Source organism: Bufo bufo, chromosome 6 (assembly GCF_905171765.1).
Source record: "Bufo bufo chromosome 6, aBufBuf1.1, whole genome shotgun sequence".
In the NCBI taxonomy this organism is placed as follows: Eukaryota; Metazoa; Chordata; class Amphibia; order Anura; family Bufonidae; genus Bufo; species Bufo bufo.
The window spans coordinates 425729852-425752004 of NC_053394.1; the positions used below are offsets into that span (position 1 = coordinate 425729852).

Below are 22153 nucleotides of genomic sequence, written 5' to 3' on the forward strand. Positions count from 1 at the left end.
CACGCTGTGTCCGTCCGGCGGGATCGGAGGACTCCCCCATGTCAACATCCTGGTCCCCCGACCTGATGGACTTCAGCAACTTCTGCGTTTTCTCTGGAGGAAAAAAGCAAGAAGTTAATTCTTCCTCAGAAGAAGACCCCACCGAACAGGGAGTAGGTCTCTCGACCGGTGCAGCCACTTCCATGGGAGTCTGAGAGGATCCTGGTAGCCTCTCATTAAGCAGGTGCACCACTCCCTTAATGGAATCATCCACGTAGGTCTTTGTCCACTGGAACATCTCTTGCATCGTGGGTTCCGTGGATGCCTGTGTGCGACAACTCTCACACCTTGAGTAAGGGCAGTTGTCGTCCAAAGGTGTGTTACAATCGTAACAGGCCAAATGCTTCCTTTTGGCCCCGGACTTCCGCTGATCAGAATCCTTAGGGGAAGCCATAACTGTAAAGAAAAGAACAAACAGGTCATAACACCTACAAACACCGGGTGGAGGTGAAAACGAGACCATATGGGCGCCCACCAGCACTGAAGAAATAGAGCTGTTGAAGAAAAAAAAACAAGCCAAGCAATATATTACTAGAATATATCAAAGCACAGGGAACTCTGGAGCTAGCTTCTGAAAGCGGTGCAACCAGAGCACTGAATGACAGGCTCTGGGCGCTTAAAAAGAAGAAGCCCCGCCCCCTGGAACCAGCCCAGAGAAGTAATAGAGCCTATACCAGGCTCAGCTTGATCCTATATGTCTCCCCAGGCTATCCTGAACATTCAGGATGTTTATAAGGAGAAGAAGATCGAGCGGTGAGATTTAGAAACCCCACTGCATCGGATACGAAAAACCGGAAGTGACGTAGCGCACCTGGTGCGCGTCACTTCCGGAAGATGGCGGCGCCCACGGCGCCGCACACATGCGGCAAGGAGAGAACGGGACACACGCAGAGACGCCGAAATCTAGGCGAAAGAAGAGGGGAGGGGAGCCACCCCCCGACGGTACCCTGAACAAAAAATAGCCGCGATAACGCCTAAAATAAAGGCAACAAAGGGGCAAATTCCTAGATTTAAGGAAAAAAAGAGCCCCTCAGCACTCTTCAGCTCCCTGAAGGGGAGCGACACGCCAGTCCACCTGTCCAAAGGACAGAAAAAAACACGGTGGGCTGGGGGTGGTCTCCTCCCTTTCAGGGAGCTGAAGATCGTTTATTGGTTCTTGGGCTCATTAAAAATTCCGCCGGTCCTACCAGTCCACAGGGGCAGTTAACCCCATCTGTGCTGCTGGTAGGACGTAAGGGAATAGAATGCTATTGAGCCATGCCTTGTTTGTCAACTACTGTGAGGCAAGAGCCCCAGAACCAGGGTGTGCCCCGAGGGAAGAAAGGGTGCCTAGCCCTAGGGAGCAAAGGTGGGATGTTATTTTGCAATGTACGAATATTATTTTGGCACTATATTGAACAAAATATATGATGCAAGACGTTTGTAACATGATCATGTTTATTTTTATAAAACCAATAAAAACTTATCTGATATAAAAAAAGGTGGGGTGTTAGCTTTTGTGACTGATGGTGAAAACCAAAGCTACTACCACTCCCATCCTCTACTCTGGCTCCTCTTGGGTCACTGCATATGGTAGGAAATACAGGGCAGTCAGCAATTGTCATGTGGCCATTTCAATGTCTTTTGGACATAACCGGATGGTTATGTCACATGATTTTTTTCTTCATCAAAGGGGGTAACACTTAGCACAGAATGCATTTGTAGTCCACCTTCCCCAGCTCATTTTGGAGCGCAAGGAAGCTGGCTTACATTTAGACCGCCGTTGGTTGTGTTGAAGTTCGGCGGATCCACTGCCATTGCAGGGTCTTAATAAATTACCCCTATAGTGTTTTGTGAGAGCATAGATCCACTGGACATCGTCAGTCCTGTCCTGGATCAGATTTGTTGACCATTTTTTGATCCTATGAAAAGGCAGCTGTCACAGATGTTCCCACGACAGGTGGAAGGAGATCGGTGAGACTGGCAATACGTGGTTTGATTTGACAGGTTTTCCCTGTGGATCAATAGGTGTCTGTGTTGTTTCTGGTAATGGCCATACCCCTTGCTAATGTGGTCATTTAACCTTCCTTATTTATTGTTGCTTGTCCCACAATGCTGTGCGGTTTATAGCTTCAGTTTCAGTAGTGGAGAGCTGGTGTGTGGATCTCGGCTGAGTTCCTGGTGCTTCCATTGCTCCTTTGAAGTTAAGACTTTCCTTTCCCTTTTGTATTTTGTTTGGGTTCTGAGTGTTGCATTTCCCTATAGTTTGTACTAGGCCTGTAGAAGACTCCTATTCATCCTTCCTTTTGAAGGAACAGGTAATCTCGTCTCTGCCATTAGTACCAGGGTCCTATAGGGCTAGATAGGACTCTAGATATTCCTGCATATGAACACACCTACCTCTGGGGTCTGTTCATACTGGTAGACAGTATGAACAGACCCTAGGAGGTGTCCATCTTCCTTCCCTAGTTCTCAGGCCTGATTCCCTGTTCCCCCCTTCCCTCTTATGCTCGGTGTGGTGTTTCCCTCCCACACCGAAACGTGACAGCAGCACTGGGGAATTTCAGGAATTTGTATTAGCCCTGAATGTGAACAGGTCTGGACTGTTTTTCACATCAGGGATAAGCGAATTTCATATTACCTTGTCACCAAAATATTCAGAAAAAGCACAGCAACTAATAGTCTGCTCAGTTATTAATAATGAGGCCTGTAATTACAGCTCCTCAGTCCCATTCACAGTTTTTACACTCTGTCCCATTCAAGTGATTGAGACAGAGGAGCTGTAATTACACTTGCTGCGACGTCGATGGTGAGCAGGTAAACAGTGCAGACAACACATGAGTGTTGCGTTCTCTTCAAACAGCTGAACAGTGGCAGAGGTGCCAGGAGTTGGACCCCGCTGATCTGTTATTGATGACCTATCCGGAGGTTAGGTCATCAATATCAGAAACCGGACAACCCATTTAAGTGGGAGCAGCACTGCGTTCTCAAGCTCCGTACAATACAAAAGTGCAGTTCCAGAGCTATGCAGAATGGCAGATTGTCGGGGGTTCAGGGTGTTGGACCCTCAACGATCACGAGTATAGTTCCGGTGCTGACTTCTGGCTGAGGAGTACTGCAGGACAGCTGATCATCGGGGCTGTCAGATGGCAAACAATTGTAAGGCTTATCTTGAGAACATCCCTTTTAAAAGGGAATACAGACCCTCTAAACTAATACACGCCGCTCCAAACCCATATATAGACTGAGCACAGACAGGAAAATTCTTGGTGGACCGATGTACAGGTGGGCTGTCTGAACCATTCTCAAAGGTGAAAACATTGTACTCCAGAGTGAACCGGAGCAGTTGGACTATGCGGCGAAACCAACCTCGCCACTGGGTTTTGGAGGGGCCTGTTTGCCAGCCTTTTGCCCCAGGATTATGGGCCCTCTCATCAGCCCATGCTAAACTTTTGAACCCCTGGTCTAATTCGTGCCATTTTTGGGATATGTTAAATGTCTATGTGTACTGTAAAGGGTGGGACATTGTATATTTGAGTAGTGATGTCTGTCCTATTGTCTCCACGTGTGTATTGGCGATTTCCCTTTGTCCTGAGAGATAATTGAATTACTCCTCGGTTGTCTCCAGGACAGAAGACATTGTGTATTCTCCTGCCTGTGATGATTACATTAACCCATTGTGTAAGGTAATTGGATCACAGGCAGAGGGGAGGATTTTGTGTGGGAGTGTTTTACTGTATTGTACGTGTTTATTGGTTGTTTTTACAAAACCCTGTGGGTGGTAACCTTGTTGGAAAATGTGTATAAGTCAATGTGTATAATTCAATGCTTGTGTGTTTAATAAAGAGTTCCTGTTTTTACCTTTCATCATGTTGAGGCTGGTGTTTGGGTAACTGATCGACACTGGGGATTGTTATACTGAAGATTTGCTATACTCCCCTGGCTATAACTACTAGCTCTTGTAAGAGCTGTTCCTGCTCTCTGGATTTAGGAGAGGTTCACCCACTGGAGCCTGGAGCCTTGTCGTAGGTCCAGGGTGGGTAGGAGACGGCGAGACCTCAACCAAGCTTCGGCGGTTCGTGGGGTCTGTGGCGGTTATGGTGTCAAGTGGAGTGCTTGGAGTCCTCGGGAAGCGCTAGGAGCATCCATCGATGGAGGTACCCAGTCGGTCCATTACATTGGTGGCAAGCAGTGGGATGGCATCCTAGCGTGAGGATAAGCAGCTCGGAGACACCGTTCGTGGAGTATATTGAGGGCAACGCTAGTATCCGTATAGCGCCCCTGGCTACAGCAGGATGGAATCGGCTAGTCTTTGGACAGCGTTCCACTATGAGGAAGAGGATGACCCGGACTGGAGGGATGCAGTCCGGAAAGGCGTCTGGCACGAGGCCCTGGATAATGTACAATAACAGCGAGGCGAGAGTCTCCACAGTGAAGAGCAGCGATTGCAGAAGCAAGTGGCCCTGCGGATGCCCTTCCTGGGAGAGCAGCCTCTGGAGGAATGGGTGAAGGAACTAGAGCACCGGGTCTGTCAGGAGCTATGGCTGGAGGATGCTTACCGGGCGCTCTGGTGGTATATGGCACAGTATATACCCTGGACAGCTGAGCATGACAAGCCAGAGGGAGAGGAGTTTGAGGGTCCTGGCTTGTTATGCGAATCCTTTGCAGAGCCTGACTTCGGGAGCCCTGCACAGTCCAGACTTCAGGACATTTTCTATGAGAGGAAGGCTAGGCAGGATTGGGATGACCCCCATGAGGCAGAGAAAGACCTCACCTAGCAACCCTAGCAACCCTGGAGTGGGAACTGGAGCAGGACTACCGAGATCTCTTCCACTCCATTGGAAAGGCTCAGCAGGACAGCAAGAAGTCAGACCCAGGTCCAGAGCCCTTCAGCTGGGAGGATATTGTGGATGTTTACTGGGAAGAATCCCAGGTGGCCGGTGGAGATGGGACCGAGGTCTCTCCACTGCTCCTGCAGGGAATTAGGAGCCCAGTCTCCATTCCCCAGCGGCAGGCTGAGTTACAGGGGGCAGAGACAGTCGGTCCTGTCCCCCAGCGGCAGAGTGTCCTACAGGGAATAGAGAGCCCAGTCTCCTTTCCCCAGCAACAGGACACTGTATTGGGAGCGGAGACAGTTGGTCTCCCTCCCAGAGGCTGGAAGTATGTATGGGAGAGGAGCTTGTTACCCCCTCTCCCTATTGGCAGTGTGAATTGCAGGGAATTGGGAGCCCAGTCTCCATTCCCCAGCGGCTGGGTGATTTACAGGGAATTGGGAGCCCAGTCTCCATTCCCCAGCGGCCGTGTGATTTACAGGGAATTGGGAGCACAGTCTCCATTCCCCAGCGGTCGTGTGATTTACAGGGAATTGGGAGCCCAGTCTCCATTCCCCAGCGGCTGGGTGATTTACAGGGAATTGGGAGCCCAGTCTCCATTCCCCAGCGGCCGTGTGATTTACAGGGAATTGGGAGCACAGTCTCCATTCCCCAGCGGTCGTGTGATTTACAGGGAATTGGGAGCCCAGCCTCCATTCCCCAGCGGCAGCTTAACGTACCAGGGGGAGACAGTAAGCCCCACTACCGTGCAGATGGGACTGTGGTCTCTGCACTCACAGCACAGGGGGTAGGGACAGTCGGTCCTGTCCCCCAGCAACAGGGCTGTTTAGCCAAAGGGGAGACAGTAGGTCTCCTCCCACAGCAGCATGGTGGTTTATCTAAAGGGGAGACAGTCGGTCTCCCCCTCCAACAACCAGGCTTCTTCCGTGGTAGCGCTGGCACCAGGGCAGAGTACCGCTGATCCCTGCCCACAAAGCAACCTCCACTCCAAGCCAGGGAGCAACACAGAGACCGGGAGTACCAGTTACCAACATAACCTTGGTGGACTCACTGGACAGAGACAGGCTACCAAATTCAACAGGTCTAGTATTTGGTTGTGGGTGGACTGCCAGACTAACTCAGATACCGACCGGCGTGAGGTCAGGTATCTGGTTAGTGCCAGGAGATCCGTTACAGACTACAAATGCATTGTATGCTGCTAAGTGTTCCCCCCGTTGTTGAAAAAAATAATTCCCACTGCTGTACGACCTAACTCCTGCGGTATTGAACCATACAGGGCTTCGACATCTAGACTGTGCCCTTTAGCCTATTCAGTACATCCATTGTATCTCTCACATGTGATGGTAAACTTATGACAAGTACCACCATGGAACAATCTTTTACCATAAGAATATTTATCATCTGCAAAATGACCAGTGTCCTGAGGATAGGTCATCAATATCGGAAACCGGACACCACCCTTGAGTGAATGGGAGCAGCTCTGCAGTAACCGGCTCCATCCATTACAGAAATGGACAGGTCTGCATAGCACGGGCACCGACTTCCAGAGTCACAGCTACTGCAGAACAGCTGATTTCGGGAGTGCGGGATGTGGAACCGCAGCCAATCAGATGAACTATCCTGAGGATAGGCCATAAGTAAAGTTACCAGAAAACTCCATTAAAGGGGTTGTCCGGGTTGAAAGTTGAACCTGGACATACCCATATTTTCACCCAGGCAGCAACCCTAATATGAGCATAGGATCATTTCATGCTCCGATGCTCTCCTTTGCCCTGTTCTGAATCGCAAAAAGGCTTTTTTAGGAGATCCGGTGACGTACCAGGCTCTCCATAGCGAACACTAGGAGGAGGCTTTATTCAGTGATGTCACTGGCACTAATGGGCAGGCTTTAGCGCTGCCTTAGGCCTCTTGCACACGATCGTATGTTTTTTTACAGATGACGTCCGTGTGTATTCCGTTTTTTGCGGAAAGTAACAGCTGGCCCCTGATAGAACCGTACTATCCTTGTCCGTTATGCGGACAATAGTAGGACATGTTCTATCTTTGAATGGAACGGAAAAACGCCTTAGGCCTCTTTCACAAGACCGTTTTTTTTTTTCCGTTTACTGGCCGTTTTTTTGCGTTCCGTATACGGAACCATTCATTTCAATGGTTCCACAAAAAAACTGAATGTACTCCGTGGGCATTCTGTTTCCGTATTTCCGTTCCGTTGAAAGATAGAACATGTCCTATTATTGCCCGCAAATCACGTTCCGTGGCTCCATTCAAGTCAATGGGTCTGAAAAAAACGGAACACATACAGAAATGCTTCCGTATGTCTTCCGTATCTGTTCCGTTTTTGCGGAACCATCGATTAAAAATGTTATGCCCAGCCTAATTTTTTTCTATGTAGTTACTGTATACTGAATATGCCATACGGAAAAACGGAACAGAAACGGAAACACAACGGAAACAAAACACAGAACAACGGATCTGTGAAAAACGGAGCGCAAAACACTGAAAAAGCCATACGTCGTGTGCAGGAGGCCCAAGGGAGAGCATTGGAGCATTTCATTCATTTATTTCATTAATATCAGGGGGCTGCCTGGGTGAAAATGCGGGTATGCCCAGGTTCAGCTCTTTAAGTGTTCTGTATTTGCTCATAGAGGGGTCCACATGAGACCATTGCTGGAAACGTGACACATAATTAACCCTATGTATTGCAAAGGTTGAAATTCCATGCTTTGGGAACAGTCCAGGCCCTATGGTCTACTTAATGTGTCACTTAGAAATCTGAATGAAACCAGGAAACTCCTTTTACTCTGTGCACTGAACATGTACAAGGCGGGGTGTAATGTGTACACAACCCCTGCCAAATCAGTAGAGGAAAGTTCCTACTCGGAGGAGGAGCCACTGGCAGTATTAAATACTCAGCCCCGAGCTGTGGAAGAGTCACGTCTACCCAGGAACATGCTGTCTGCTCTGCTCATTGGACTCCTCACAGTCCTGCTCTATCTCTTCATATCTGCATGGAGGAAACGGCAACATTTACCCCCGGGGCCGACTCCATGGCCTATTATCGGCAACCTGCACCAGATTGATAAATCTGCACCTTATAACACTTTCACTGAGGTAAGTCACTTAAAGGGGATGTCTGCAATGCACATGTGACAGTCTAAACTGCTAATATAAGTTGAGATTTGGTCCCTGACACTCACACAAGGACTGTGGTTGCAGCAGGCTTAGTTTATTTACAAGTGCTGCTTCTAAGACTGATTGGTGATGTCTGTTCTCCTTAGACAAGATGCACTCATAGAACCATGGCAGTCACGGCTAATCGATCCTGGAGTACAACTGTGTATGTAGCAAGGAGGCAGCCCAAGCAGCTATGGGGCCACTGAGAAATGGGCTGACCTGCTGCAACCAATTGGGGCACGGGGCAACATGCACTAGGGGCCAAGGAAAAAAACGACAGCGCTGCCTGTAATATCAGAATCCAGGTCCTTCTGAAGACCACTTCTATTCATATAGAGCCATGTACGTAAATACTATGGGGGTCATTTATTAAGACAAATTTTGGATCAAAATGAGCAAGATTTGTTCGTTCTGGCGTGTAAAGATGATGCGTTCCCCGATTTGTGTTTCAATCCCTCACCATTTCAGGTATTCCGCTTGTGGTCAGTGACTCAAAACATTCAGCATTATACAATCTGCGGCTGAAAACGTTGATCAAGTCCAACTAACACAGCTGCACGCATAAGATAGCACGCACATATCGCGGTCATGTCACGGTGTTTACAAAATTGCAGCAAAAAAAAACGTGACATGACTGCAACCTGTGAGTAAAGTCTACGGTGCCCACTTAGATATAATTAAGCCTCCGAATAGATGCAAGGATCTTTCCAGTCCCTGAAAGCAAGCAGGGATCCTGAGGCATTGAAAAGCCAAGTACATTAGAAAGTTGCATAACTAGTTTCCACAAGGAATACGCTTTATTCATTTAACACGCAAAACCCGTGTTCCCATTCACAGATAACTAGCAGAGATCTTGAACGGCTACGCCAAGTATATTAGGAAATTGCAGAACTTTTCACAATAAGACAATGAAGCTTTAGTTACATAAAACTTTTTTAAAGCCACAACCCCTCCCTGGAACCTGAGCTAGCAGTAATGGACACCTGAGGTCCTTCCTCCACCCACTACTACTGCTATCAAGCAGACATTGCACTGTGATGATGGGTGTGTCTAGTACTGTAAGATGTAGTAGTTGATAAGTAATCTACTGCTACTTAGCATGAGTAAGCAACCTCCAGCTGTTGTGCAACTACAACTCCCAGCGTGCATACTTGCTCAGCTGTTCTCAGAACTCCCATAGGAGCATGAGGGGATTTGTAGCGGAGCGGCAGTGTCAATGCGCAACCTGCAGCTCTGTTAATTTCAGATGGCTCCAAGAGGTATGGGGTCCCCGTTCTTGTGATCAGTAGGACCCCCACCGATATAATAGTTATCAACCATCCTGTGGATAGAGGATAACTTGTAACAACCGGAATACCCCTTTAAGGCTACTTTCACACTTGCGTTTTTGCCTGATCCGGCAGGGTTCAGCAAAAAACGCTTCCGTTACTGATAATACAACCGCCTGCATCCGTTATGAACGGATCCGTTTGTATTATCTTTAACACGGCCAAGACCATTGTGTATGAGAAAATGGATCCGTCCCCATTGACTTACATTGTGTGTCAGGACGGATCTGTTTGGCTCAGTTTCGTCAAATGGGGACAATGAATGGGGACAAAACTGAAGCGTTTTTCTCTAGTACGGAGATCCTCTGCCGAGTCTACGGAGATCCTCTGCCGAGAGTAGACCTCTCCTCCTTGTATCCTACACAAGTGGTCTCCACATCTCCAGCTATGGTAGAAGTACAACTAGCAGCATGTCAGGCCATGCTGGGAGATGCAGTTTTGCAGCAGCTGGAGTGCCGGAGATTGATGACCCCTGTCTAAAAAATGTATATTATTCTGGTTGTCTTTGCAGCTCGGGGAGAAGTATGGAAACGTCTACACACTCTACACTGGTTGGAAGCCGACAGTGGTTCTGTATGGCTACGATACACTGAAGGAAGCCCTACTGGGACAGGCCGACGATTTCAGTGGGAGGGCGATTGTGCCCGTTTTTGAAAGGGTTGCCCGGAGAAAAGGTGAATGCCCATCTGAACCATCTTATACTTATAATGTTAGAAGCCTCATTGTGACACTCCCAGCCACCATCTATGCAGGGAACTGTAGCCCAGCCTTATTTCCCAACTCCACAAACTATATAAATCATGTGCCCTTTGGCCTGATTCACATCACCAGTTATAGATGTTCTTCCTTAACCCGTTAAGGACATGGCCAATTTTTTTCCTTTCTGCCTTCCAAGTGCCATAGCTTTTTAAAGGAGATTTGTACCTATGACACTAACTGACCTGTTACATGTGCACTTGGCAGCTGAAGGCATCTGTGTTTATCCCATGTTCATATGTGCCCGTGTTGCTGAGAAAAATGATTAGGTTTTTGTAAGCCGTGTACCAGGGTGGGCTCACCAGGATACAGCGACGTCCTGAACGAGGAAAGCAACTCCACCGCCAGCTTTTGCCAAAACAGAATTTTACTTAAATGTGGCAAATGCTGGGAACATACAATGAATTTACATACACCCAGCCTGAAGGCTGAGACCCTTGTGCTGCACAGCGGGGCGCCCTACGATGGAAGTGCATCTCCCCCAGGGACCTTTAAGAGGAATAAAAGTACTTGTTTTCGTGACGCCAGTTGCAGCGAAACAACAAGGGCACAGGGCCCCTTTAAGAAATGGTGCTTGTACGCAGGTGTAGGAATGCCAGAGTAGTGTAGGGCAGCCTATAATGTCCCTTAATGTTGGTGCACGTGTCACAGTGCTCCTACCTGGATATGCTGGACCCCAGGCTTGGCTCCGAAGCAATGAAAAGGGGGCTTGTTGAATGGTGGAATGAAGAATAAATTGAGTCCAGACCTTGTGATGAAGTTCAATAACAGCTTTACTCTCAATAAATGTTTCCCTAAATGATTTACAGGCTTTGTCTTGGTTGCAGCAGGCTTTGGCATTAACTCTGGCAGGCAAACTCCTCTCTGCTACATCTGTTACTCTCTGGCTCTGCTGACAGGATAGCTGTATAATTTAGCTTTCTCTGGGTGCTGCAACTTCACTTTGTAGTCTGACTTAGAATTATGCTATACCAGGGAATCTCTCTCTCCTGGCACCTGAGGCTCTAAGCTTCTACCTCCATATCCAGCTAAGCTGAAGGTGCTCCAACTGGCTTATGCAAGGCACGTCCAACAGGGACGTGCACCTGCTGCACACCTTACCCCTAGGAGGGGGTAAGCTAAAACCTTCTCCTAGCAGGGGGTAAGCTAGACTGACTAAAACTGGTCTCCATCCTTCCTGCGGCAAGTGGGAAACGCCCACCACACCACAGAGGGGGGTGTTAGAATGGAATGGAAAGCTCCATTCTCTCTAAGTGTAGCTCTGCCATACTTGCTGCCACCTGCTGGTGAACCAGGCATAATACATTTGAACATAACCATTGCAAAATAGGAAATGCACATTATGAAGGACTTGGAATAAATACACAGATGACATGATATTAGACCATTAGAGATAGTAGTGAGGTGCAGAAGTGGTAATGCCCCTCTGGGGCGTTACAGAAGCAGGAGGAAAGTGCGGTTATTTACCTACTGGTGGGCACAACTAAACTGCCACACCTTACCTAAAAAAAAAAACAAGAACAAATGTTTGGGTGTGTGGTGCGGGCTAGCCTGTGGTGCAGCACAACAGCTTACAATCTTACAAAGCTCCACAGTATTTCCCCTCCCAAAACTGGACTTGCAGCACGTGCCTGAGCATTCCTTCTGAGCAAAATGCCAGCCTGGCTTGAGTTTGTGGGAAGTTTATCAGCTCTCCAATGTGAAATGTCACTAAGTTATGGAGTGCTTGCAATGAACAATAGCAACACTTGTGGCCTGACACAAACAGAGACCCTAACTAACTAACTAACTACAGGCCTGGTCTCAGTCTCTAGGCGCCAACACTGTAATGAGGTGCGTGCACGATCTTACCGACCTGGGTCTGCTCTGCATCCGATGGTGACTCTGAACAGAACAAAAGCCTCTCCAACAAGCATGCGGTCCCACAGTGTATGTAGCTTTGCTCCTCAGCTCTCATCAGCGTTCCTGGAAGCAATCCTCGTTCCTCTGGACAGGATCAGTGTCTTGGACACAATCAGCTTCACTTAGCTGCAGCTCTGGTCACTGAGGGATGCTCCCACACCTGGATGCCGTCGGATCCTCTGCTCACTAGGGTTGCACCGGGTATCGAATTATCGATACCCGATCGATTCGATACAGGGATTTGCTATTTACCGATACTAGGCTGCGCTGCTGCGCAGCCTAGTATCACTGAGAGAACATGGCATGCGCCGCTCTCGGCGCACACCATGTTATCCTGAGCCGGCACAGTGAAGAAGGAGGGAGTCCTTCCCTCCCCACTGTGTGCGGCTGCCGCTGGCCACCAATGAGAACAGAGAAGAGTAGGAGGAGGGGTATGGGATCCCCCCCCCCCCCCCCCACCCACAGTATTATAGTAATTGGTGGCAGTGGCCCCAGGGTCCCCCCTTCCTTATCCATTGGTGGTGCAGTGGCAGCTTCTGATCGGAGCCCCAGCTGGTGCCATGATAAGTTCCCTGCTGCTGTGTGCACAAAAAACAGGGCAGCAGGGAGAGTGTAAAGTCCTATTCACCCTAATTGAGCTGTATTAGGGTGAATAGATGAGGGTTCTAGCCCCTAAAAAGTAAAAAAAAAAAAAAAAGTTTAAACCCCCCCCAAAATTAGTAGAATTTTAAAATCGCCCCCTTTTCTAATTTTACATATAAAAATATAAACGCAATAAAAAAAAAATATATATTACATATCGCCACGTCCGAAAAAGTCAGAATGATTAAAATATCTCCTATGTGGTGAATGCCGTAACAGAAACACGCAATTTACCATTTTTTGGTCACCTTGTCGCCCCCAAAAAATAGGGTAGGACTGTTCTATTATAGGCCGGACCTTCCATAAAATGCGTAATGCACAAGGCTTTCTTTGTGTTTTTTATTTTTTTCACGTGGTATCGAATGGTCTAGACTAGTATCATAATACTTTTTATGGTATCAAAATTTTGGTATCGTGACAACCCTACTACTTACAGTTTGTCAGTCTCAGCTTCCTCTAAAATGGCTGCTTCCTTTCTCTTCCTCTCCAGGCTCTGTGTAACTCCATCTCCATGAATATGGAAATATATGCAGTCTGTTAGCTGTGTTTAGGATACAGCGGCATCTTGTGGCCAAACAGCAGAATGTCAGTACCATAGAAACATAGAAACATAGAATGTACCGATCCATTTAATTTAATCTACACAAACAGTGTTCAGACAAGGAGAGCTGTTTCCACATCTCACATTTTAATACATGCAAATGAGCCTCTAGGAGCAACGGGGGCGTTGCCATTACACCTGGAGGCTCAGCTCTCTCTGCAACTGCTGCACCCTCTGCAGAGAGACCAGAGCCTCTAGGTGTAATGGCAACGCCCCTGTTGCTCCTACAGGCTCATTTGCATATATTAAAACATATAATTTTTTTCAGCAATGTGGGCACATATGAACATGGGACCAACACAAATGTCTTCAGCTGCCAAGCGCACATGTAACAGGTCAGCCAGGTACAAATCACAACCTTATTCTGCAGCTCACTACGATTACGTCAATACCAATTTTATATGGTTTTTATAATGTTTTACTACTTTAAAAAAAAAACATTTGTAAAAAATGTTCTTTGCAATTGCTGTTTTCTGGCCGCCATAACTTTTTTTATATTTTCATCTACAGAGCTGTGCCAGAGCTCATTTTTTTATTTTTTTTGTATAGTTTTTATTGGTATCATTTTGGAGTGTGTGACTTTTTGTTTACTTTTTATTTACTATTTTTTTAAATTTTTTGGGGTGTATGTGACCAGCACACTGAACTGGCCATTTAGATTTTTATTTTTTACATTACAGCATTTACTGCGCATGATAAATATTTTTCTATTTTAATAATTTGGACATTTTCGGACCTGGTAATACAAATTAATTATTATTTTTTTTTTTTTTACAGTATTTTTTATTTTTTTTTAGGGGACTTGAGCATGTAATCCTATGCCAGGCCTGGCAGTCTTCACAAGGCCCCAGGCTGTCATATCAACTGATCAAAGTCCCATAATGTCACCGCAGGGTCTCTGATCGGAGGACAAAGAGAGTCACCTTCCTCTGTCTAACCCCTCAGCTATTTACTGTGGCATCTGAGGGGTTTAAATGATGGTGGTCTCAGTCATCTGTAAGCCTGTTCACTACAGGCGGGTGTCTGCTGTATTACAGATCCAGCACCCGCCATGTATGGAGCAGACTTCTGAGCCGGCTTAATACATCTCCTTAACAGAAATTACATACATTTTACATGATTTTGCTTTTAAGGCGTTAAAGGGATTTGTCCTTGTAACATAATACAAACCTAATTTCAAGCAGTGTAAACAATGGATTTTTTTCAACTGCACAAAGTGTGCAACTCATCTGCACCAGAGCCCCTATGACAACACTTCCTATCACTGCACAACACTCATAACTAGGCAGAGCTTTCATTAGGGGTTTAAGAAAACTGGTTGTTGAACTCTTTAGATTGTCTCATCCTTGGCATAATGTCGGCCATATTGGCCACCCAACAGTTCTAGAGACAGATGACTATGAAATGCCTACAGAAACGTTCTCACTCCTTCAGACGTGGATGACTAAAAGACATATGTACCAGTGATGCAATACATTTTCTGTCCCAGAAGAAGATGTTGAAGAATAAGTTTTTTCCATGAAGTCTAAGATCTTATTGTATTTTTGCTTTCTTTTAGGTTTGGTCTTCTCCAATGGGCAGCACTGGTTCCACCAGAGAAGGTTCTCCTTGACCACTCTGCGAAACTTTGGGATGGGAAAGAAGAGCATTGAAGAAAGAGTGGTTGAGGAGACCATGGTTCTGGTGGAACTCTTCAAGGCACGCAATGGTAAAGTATTGTCTACTTTTATGTGGCCTTGATGTCTTTTTTGGGGGGGAATAACTGACATTATAGTATAATGTGGTAGGGTGAAAACCTATATTAACCTCTACACAATGGCAAGATTGCAGCAATCCTCAAGCCCCCACAATTTTGGTGCCTCTATCACAAAACTTGGGTAAGCTACATAGATGCAATCTTTAACTTTACAATAGTTATAATATTTTGTCTGTGGCCAGGCAATTCTCAGTTCTAAAGAGGAAAGAGTTCCCCAATCAATGTGCCTCCATGAACCATAATGGTATCCTACTCCCAAATAAAGGAAAAGAAGCCAGCAATTTTCCTCCCTCTCCACTGCAGGCCTTGTTACTGTTGAAGGACCTGCCCAGTCACATGATCAGAACCCTGCAGGTCCTTAAACCACAGAATGGAGCGCCAGACAGTGGGAGCATGAGCTACCATGTAAGTGTCTGGAGTATGTTTTAGAGGGAAACTCAGGAAAGCTTTGCACTGGGTCCTGGGCAAGATTAACACAAGATATTGCAAAGAGAATATAAGAATGATCCTCTCCCACAAACTCTGAAGCTGCACTAATTACGATGGGAAGTCCTACTGTATGAAAAGGTCCAAGACCCACTCATTTGTAATTTTTCTGTTTGCTTTCATTGCATATGTTATATTCTTCTTCCTCTAGGGAAACCTTTTAACCCAGGTCCTGAATTGACTGCTGCAGTTTCCAATGTGATCTGCTCCATCGTCTTTGGAGATCGGTTTGATACACAAGATAAAACCTTCCAGACCTTGCATACAATGATCAACGAGAACCTCACCTTCCTGGGAAGACGGGGTTTTCAGGTAAGGAGAGCAAAAAGATCCATCAGCATGAACCTACACCCATGATGCTGGTCCTACTTATCATCTTAGTTTTATGCATTTCTAAACTGGGGTAAAGATCCAGCAAAAGCTCTCTGGGAAAAGTAAGACAAATTAAATACTGTAAATGACAGCATAAAACTTTGATTTTCTCTAAATGTGGACTGAAACTGGTAAAAAGGCAAAAGTTGCGTCTACCATAATGTGAAGTTATCTGATGGTCATCAGCAAAATCCAATTGTCCTTTTCAAAGGTGTCTTCTCCCCAACACCATTCAATAGCTGGAAGTAATTTCTGGATTTGCTGCTTCCAACTGGGAAGAATTTTAAGTTTCCACACAATGAAATTAGAGGGCCAGTTGAACTGGGACTTGTAGTGCGACCAAAGAGCTGGCTGTTTGATTCAGCATCCGATCACCCTCGAAGGAGACTTGCACTTTCCACAAAAACGCATTAATATTATATTCACAAAACATAAAAGCTCAATATTAAAGGGGTTGTCGGGGTCCAGAGCTGAACCCGGACATACCCAGAATTTCACCCAGGCAGCCCCCCTGACAAGAGCATTGGAGCGGTTCATGCTCCGATGCTCTCCTTTGCCCTGCGTTGAATTGCGCAGGGCAAAGGCATTTTGTGGAGTTCCAGTGACGAACTGGGCTCTCTTCCGGACTGCGAAGCGGAGGCTTCCGCCCAGCAGTGAGCCTGGTGACGTCATCGGCACTGATGGGCGGGCTTTAGCGCTGCCCTAGCCTGTAAAACTGCTAGGGAAGCGCTAAAGCCTGCCCATCAAAGCCGGTGACATCACCTAACACACTGCCTGGCAGAAGCCTCTGCCTGGCAGTGTGTTATAGTAAATAAAAGAACCCTTGCCCCGCGTGAGCCTTCACAGGGCAAGGGAGGGCATCGGAGCATAAACTGCTCAAGTCAGAGGGGGCTGCCTGGGTGAGATTAAGGCTATGTCCGAGTTCAGCTCTGATCCCGGACAACCCCTTTAAAGCTTTTTTATGGACAGTGAAGTTGGCTGTGCTGCAATATGTTTGCCTTGGAAGGCAATCAAATGCTGAATTGAACAGGGAATTCTTTTGTCAAGCTACAAGACCCATCGCAACTTGCCCAAGCATTTTCACTGTGTGGAACCTCAAGATTGGCTCACTTAGCCAAATTTCTTCCATCGGTTCCACGGTGATGGGGAGAAGACCTCTCCGAACAGGACTATTTGATTGTTGCTGATGACAGACAGAGCGGTAAACCTTCCTATGAAGGAACTGTTATATGTGAGGTATAGTGAGTGACTGACTATGGTGTCCTTTCTTTCTACAGCTTTACAATGCATACCCTGAGATTCTGAAATGGCTTCCTGGAGAACATAACAAGATCTTCCAGAATGCCAAAATGCTGCAGACGTTCCTCAGAGGTCTCATTGAGAACCACGTTCTGACACGTGATGCCAACTGCCCTCGAGATTTTGTGGACTGTTTCTTAAATAAAATAGATGAGGTAGATCTACCAATTGTACTGTATTTGGGTCATTTTGAGAGGACCTTCTTCAGCCTTTTATTAGCACCTTCCCCCATTACCAGAGATATTCAGTTTACATGCTGGGTTTGGGTGTGTCTGTAACTCTTGCATTCCCTATAGCTACACCACTCCCAATTTTTTACCTCTATTGGATCTGAACTGTTGCTTCACCCTGCTTTGCTAAAATGTCTGATGCAGCTGCATTGGATTCAATGTATTGTATTACTAAGGACAGGCCCGAGAAGCCCAGGTCAATAGGCAGTCTATAGCTCGCCAGTAGCAGTAGAGAATTGTAATTTCCTCGGCAGTAGATTTGTGTCACTGCAGCATCTATAACCAGGGGTGCATCACCAATGAGGCCAGGTGAGGCGATCGCCTCAGGCAGCACAAAGGCTAGTTGCACCCCTGTCTATAACATATTTATGTTTGCTTATTACATATGGTTATACTCACCCCACATCTTGCCATGTTTCTCTTTCTTTAGGAAGGCCATAACCCCAGTTCACACTTTACAATGGAGAGCTTGACCATGACGACCTTCAATCTGTTCATTGCCGGAACTGGAACTACTTCCTCAACCATCCGCTGGGCCATTAAGCTTATGCTGGAATATCCAGAAATCCATAGTAAGTAGCAGTAGTATTAGAACTGACACAACAAAAGTTTTGCTCTTCTCAAAGCTGGAATTACTTATTTGCTTGTTTTTACTGCAGAAAAGGTGCAGGCTGAAATAGATAATGTCCTAGGCTCAGAGAAATGGCCTTCCCTGGAGCATCGTGTGTCCATGCCATATACCAACGCTGTAATCTATGAGGTACAGCGATATGCAAGCATTGTCCCCAATGGCCTCCCCCATGCTGCCTTGCAAGATATAAAATTTAAAGGATACACGATACCAAAGGTAAGAGCAAATCAAGCAAGCTGCAGGCTTCTCACGTATAGCTGAGCCGTAAGCACTAAATATGTCCTGGAGTCCAGAGTGTTATATATACTGCAACACTTTTCCTTGGTGCCCAGTGGTATATAAAGTACCAACTCTCAAGTGCTCATCGGTATTTTGTCAAGTATTATATGCCTTGCCCTCCCATCATCTTAGCAAACCTATTCATCTCCATGGTAACAGACAAACCGTGTGTAGTCTGATCCAACGATGGAAGAAAGTGTTTATTTATTATTTTATGCACTTATATAGCACTACTATATTCCGCAGCGCTTTACAGACATTATGATCCAACTGTCCCCAATGGGGCTCACAATCTAAGTATAACAGCATATTCAGACTACGCTGGGTTTGTTTGTTGTCTGTTACCGTGGAGACGCTTTAAAAATAGTTGCTATGCTGGACATGGCATTTGAAGTGGTACTGTACTTTCATTAAACTTTTGATATGTTATAGGGACATATCAAAAGTTTAGATCTCTAGACTGTGTGGGGATAAGTGCACGCTTTGTGCGTTCCATGTCCTCACTGCAGGACAGGAAGCGAGGAGAGAGAGAGAGAGAATGCGCTAAGAGTTCTTCTGTCCCATTGTTCTAGAGATCAGTGGGGGTCTCAGCGGTGAGACTAGTGGGCTTCTCAGCACTCAGACCCCCCTGATCTACACTTTTGAGATGTCCCTATAACATACAAAAAGTTTCATGAACGTACACTGTCACTTTAAGCCAGTCGTTTGTGGTTGTAAAGGACCCCTGTGTCTGTACATAAACTTTAAACTTTTTTATTTAAATTTTTTTTATTTTGCTTTTTTACAGGACACCCAGATTATCACATTTTTACACTCTGCTCTGTATGACAAAAAATACTGGGATAAACCTGAGGAATTCAACCCAGATCGCTTCCTGGATGGGAATGGGAAGTTTTTGAACAATGAAGCTCACATACCGTTTGGAGCAGGTAAAAAAAAAAAATAATAATTCTGATTTAAGGAGAAATCCACTCAAAACGGGTGTCCGTCAGACTGAACACTGCTGATCCCCAATATTAAACAGCTTCTACCACTTTTTTGCTGCTAAGAGATCTCTCTCACTGTAGGGCTCATGCACAAAACCGTATGTATTGTTGGCAAAACATGGATCCGCAAAAAAAACTGATGACGTCCGTGTTACTTTTTTTTTTTTTTTGCGGATCCATTGTAACGATGCCTGGCTTTGTCCACAAAACGGACAAGAATATGACCCATTCTATTTTTTTTGCGGAATGAACTTGCAGACATACAGATAAGGAATGCACACTGAGTCATTAATGTTTTTTGTGCGGCCATATTTTTTACGGACGACAAAAAATACATTTGTGTCCATGAGCCCTAAGTTAAGGAGCCATTCAATGCAATGGAGCTTTGCTTAGAATCTTATCTCCGACATTAATAGGAACTAGCTTACCTCCCTTTATTTCTGTCAGGACTGGTTGTCTGTAGTCCACCTTTGAAGACTTTCCTTTTTTTAAGTCCAATATATTGTGCTGACTAAAATCATAATACATTTTTATAGTAGTTGGAGCACTCCATGGCTCTAAATCCCCCGCATAGTCCTAGTTTAATGAGAATTTTGACTGCCTGCAGCAACCACTAGGTGGAGTTACGGAGGCAACTCTATACCCATTTACTATTGAGTTCGTAACATATATGCCAAGGCCGTTCCCTGACCACATAGCTGTAGGACTAAACATATCTGCGTGATAAAAATGCTAATCGTGTTCATTTACTGCAGGTAAAAGGTCCTGTGTTGGTGAAGCATTAGCAAAGACAGAGATCTTCATCTATTTCGTCAGTCTTATACAGAGATTCAACTTGAAATTTCCTCCGGGGGAACGAGGACCAATCGGATTAATTCAAGGAGGGACCCGCGATCCAGTGCCGTTTAATATCTGCGCTGAATGGCGCCTTTAAGATACTTGTGGAAATGTTCTTTGCTCAATGAATGCAGACTCGCCTCATGATGCTTTGCTTTTACTTACATTTTTTTCCTATGAGATCTCCGCTTAGGCAGCTTCACGTTAATGTCTCCTGACGTCTGAATTTACACAGGTGGAACAGATGGAGAAGAATACATGTTCAGTCTGGGGTACATCACCTTTAGAAAATCTGATTAATTATAGTGCTGGTTGAGAAGGAAGATGGCATGGTTTGGCTGCTGCCAAGATGGACGGACACAAACGATGCCCAACGGCTCTATTGATTATAATGGGTCAGTTGGGTTTCGGCCATGATGTTACTGTACAACCACAACTGCAGATGTCATGTGAACAGAGTCTTAACCCCTTTTCTGCTGTCAGCAAGTTGCCAGCTTCCAGTCAGACTGGTTAATATGGAAACTTTCCTAGCAACTAGTCTGCCTCAAATTAACCGCACATGGAAATTTGGCTGTATTTACCGTAGATCAAGCTTATTTCTCTTACTAGGATTGTGAAGACTGCTTCAGAGGTGGAATCCAAGCTTTTCAAACCACCCTGAACTTTGTGCATTTATAGGGCATTACATTGGAAACCTATATGGGCATTTTACAGTTACATGATAAATCTTCATCATGGAATTCTATTTCTGACAAATACACAAACACTTTTTCCAAATTATAGGACACATTCCCCCAAAATGTACGTTAGCATAAAACCTGTCCATTTTGTGGTGCGGTTCCCCAGGCTGTTGGCAACTATACTGTAAGATCTAACCACCTTTTTACTCTTGTCGTTTATGGGCCTTAATCTTGAGAAAGTTTTACGGCGCTGTAAAATAATAAACTATGTCAAGGAGGTTTATCAGCTGTGGGTCGGGTACCTGAATAATGTTTCATATTACCTTACATTATCAGAAGAGGATGAGCCGAATAGAAGTGCCGCCGTCTGACTTCTTAAGCTACTTGGTGTCCCATCTTTTGGATATTGACAGTACTCCAGAGATGGTGCTCAGTACGGTTATAACGGTCTGGAAAGGGAGGGATCGCAAGGCAGGATTCAAATACAGTACAGCAGACAAGGAGGCTGAAACAAATGCCGGTTTTATTGCACAACAGGATATAACGGCCGGCAAATTAGATTAACAGTAATGTGCCGATATGCCAGGGGCGCAATCGACAAATGACAAAAACAGTGTTAACAAGTTTACACAGAGTTACAGGCAGGTTACTTAACACAGGATATAATAAATGCGTTCCCACCAGCAAACACATAAAAGTCCAGGCTACACTCCGCTAGTATAATCCTGTCTTAACCCCGCTAACCGAGGCGTGTTGCTGCAACACTCTGACTAAAGTTGCCTGCCCGACCGCAGATAGGCACCGGTGCCAAACTCACAGTTCTGAAGGTATCTGTGGTGTAGTCTTTTCCCACGAGGTGCTTGTCTTGTCCGGTAGGTGAAGGAAGATGTCCTCTGGCTCCTGATGCAGACGATTGACTGTCCCAAGGCGGGGTCTTTACTTTGCTCTCTCAGGGATGCAGCTGCAAAACTTCACTTTAGAGTTCCCTGTAACTTTGTGTGAGGAACAGTCAGTGTTCAGAGCACAAACAGACAGGCTCTGCGTCTCCTCACCAGTCTCTGCTTGCCCTTCTCACATGGCAAACAGACCCTCTCTCCTTCTCAGGGCACACACAGGTGATGTCCCTCTGGAGCTTCCTACCCCCCTCCTTTTTCTGAAAAACCAACAAGACTTCAGCTGCTTTTGCCAAAGACACATCAACATCTGGTGGCTGGAAGTAGTCATCACAGTCCATGAAACCTTATTATTGCAAATGTCTGTGAAATGAAAAGTATTCTAGGGGCTGGTCCTTACATGCCTCCCACTTAAAGGTGGCCGTCCTCGGCCTTGCTATATAGTAAGAAA

General features: G+C 45.9%; 1 protein-coding gene across 1 annotated transcript; it reads left to right on the forward strand.

Annotated features, from left to right (window-relative positions):
* Positions 1 to 7739: 7739 nt before the first annotated feature.
* Positions 7740 to 20276, forward strand: LOC121005032 (cytochrome P450 2F2-like). Its single transcript, XM_040437540.1, has 9 exons — positions 7740 to 7961; positions 9864 to 10026; positions 14812 to 14961; positions 15647 to 15807; positions 17145 to 17321; positions 17827 to 17968; positions 18056 to 18243; positions 19094 to 19235; positions 20048 to 20276. Exons 1-9 carry the CDS (start codon positions 7800 to 7802, stop codon positions 20224 to 20226), a joined length of 1464 nt encoding a protein of 487 aa, XP_040293474.1. The 5' UTR covers positions 7740 to 7799; the 3' UTR covers positions 20227 to 20276.
* Positions 20277 to 22153: the final 1877 nt, after the last annotated feature.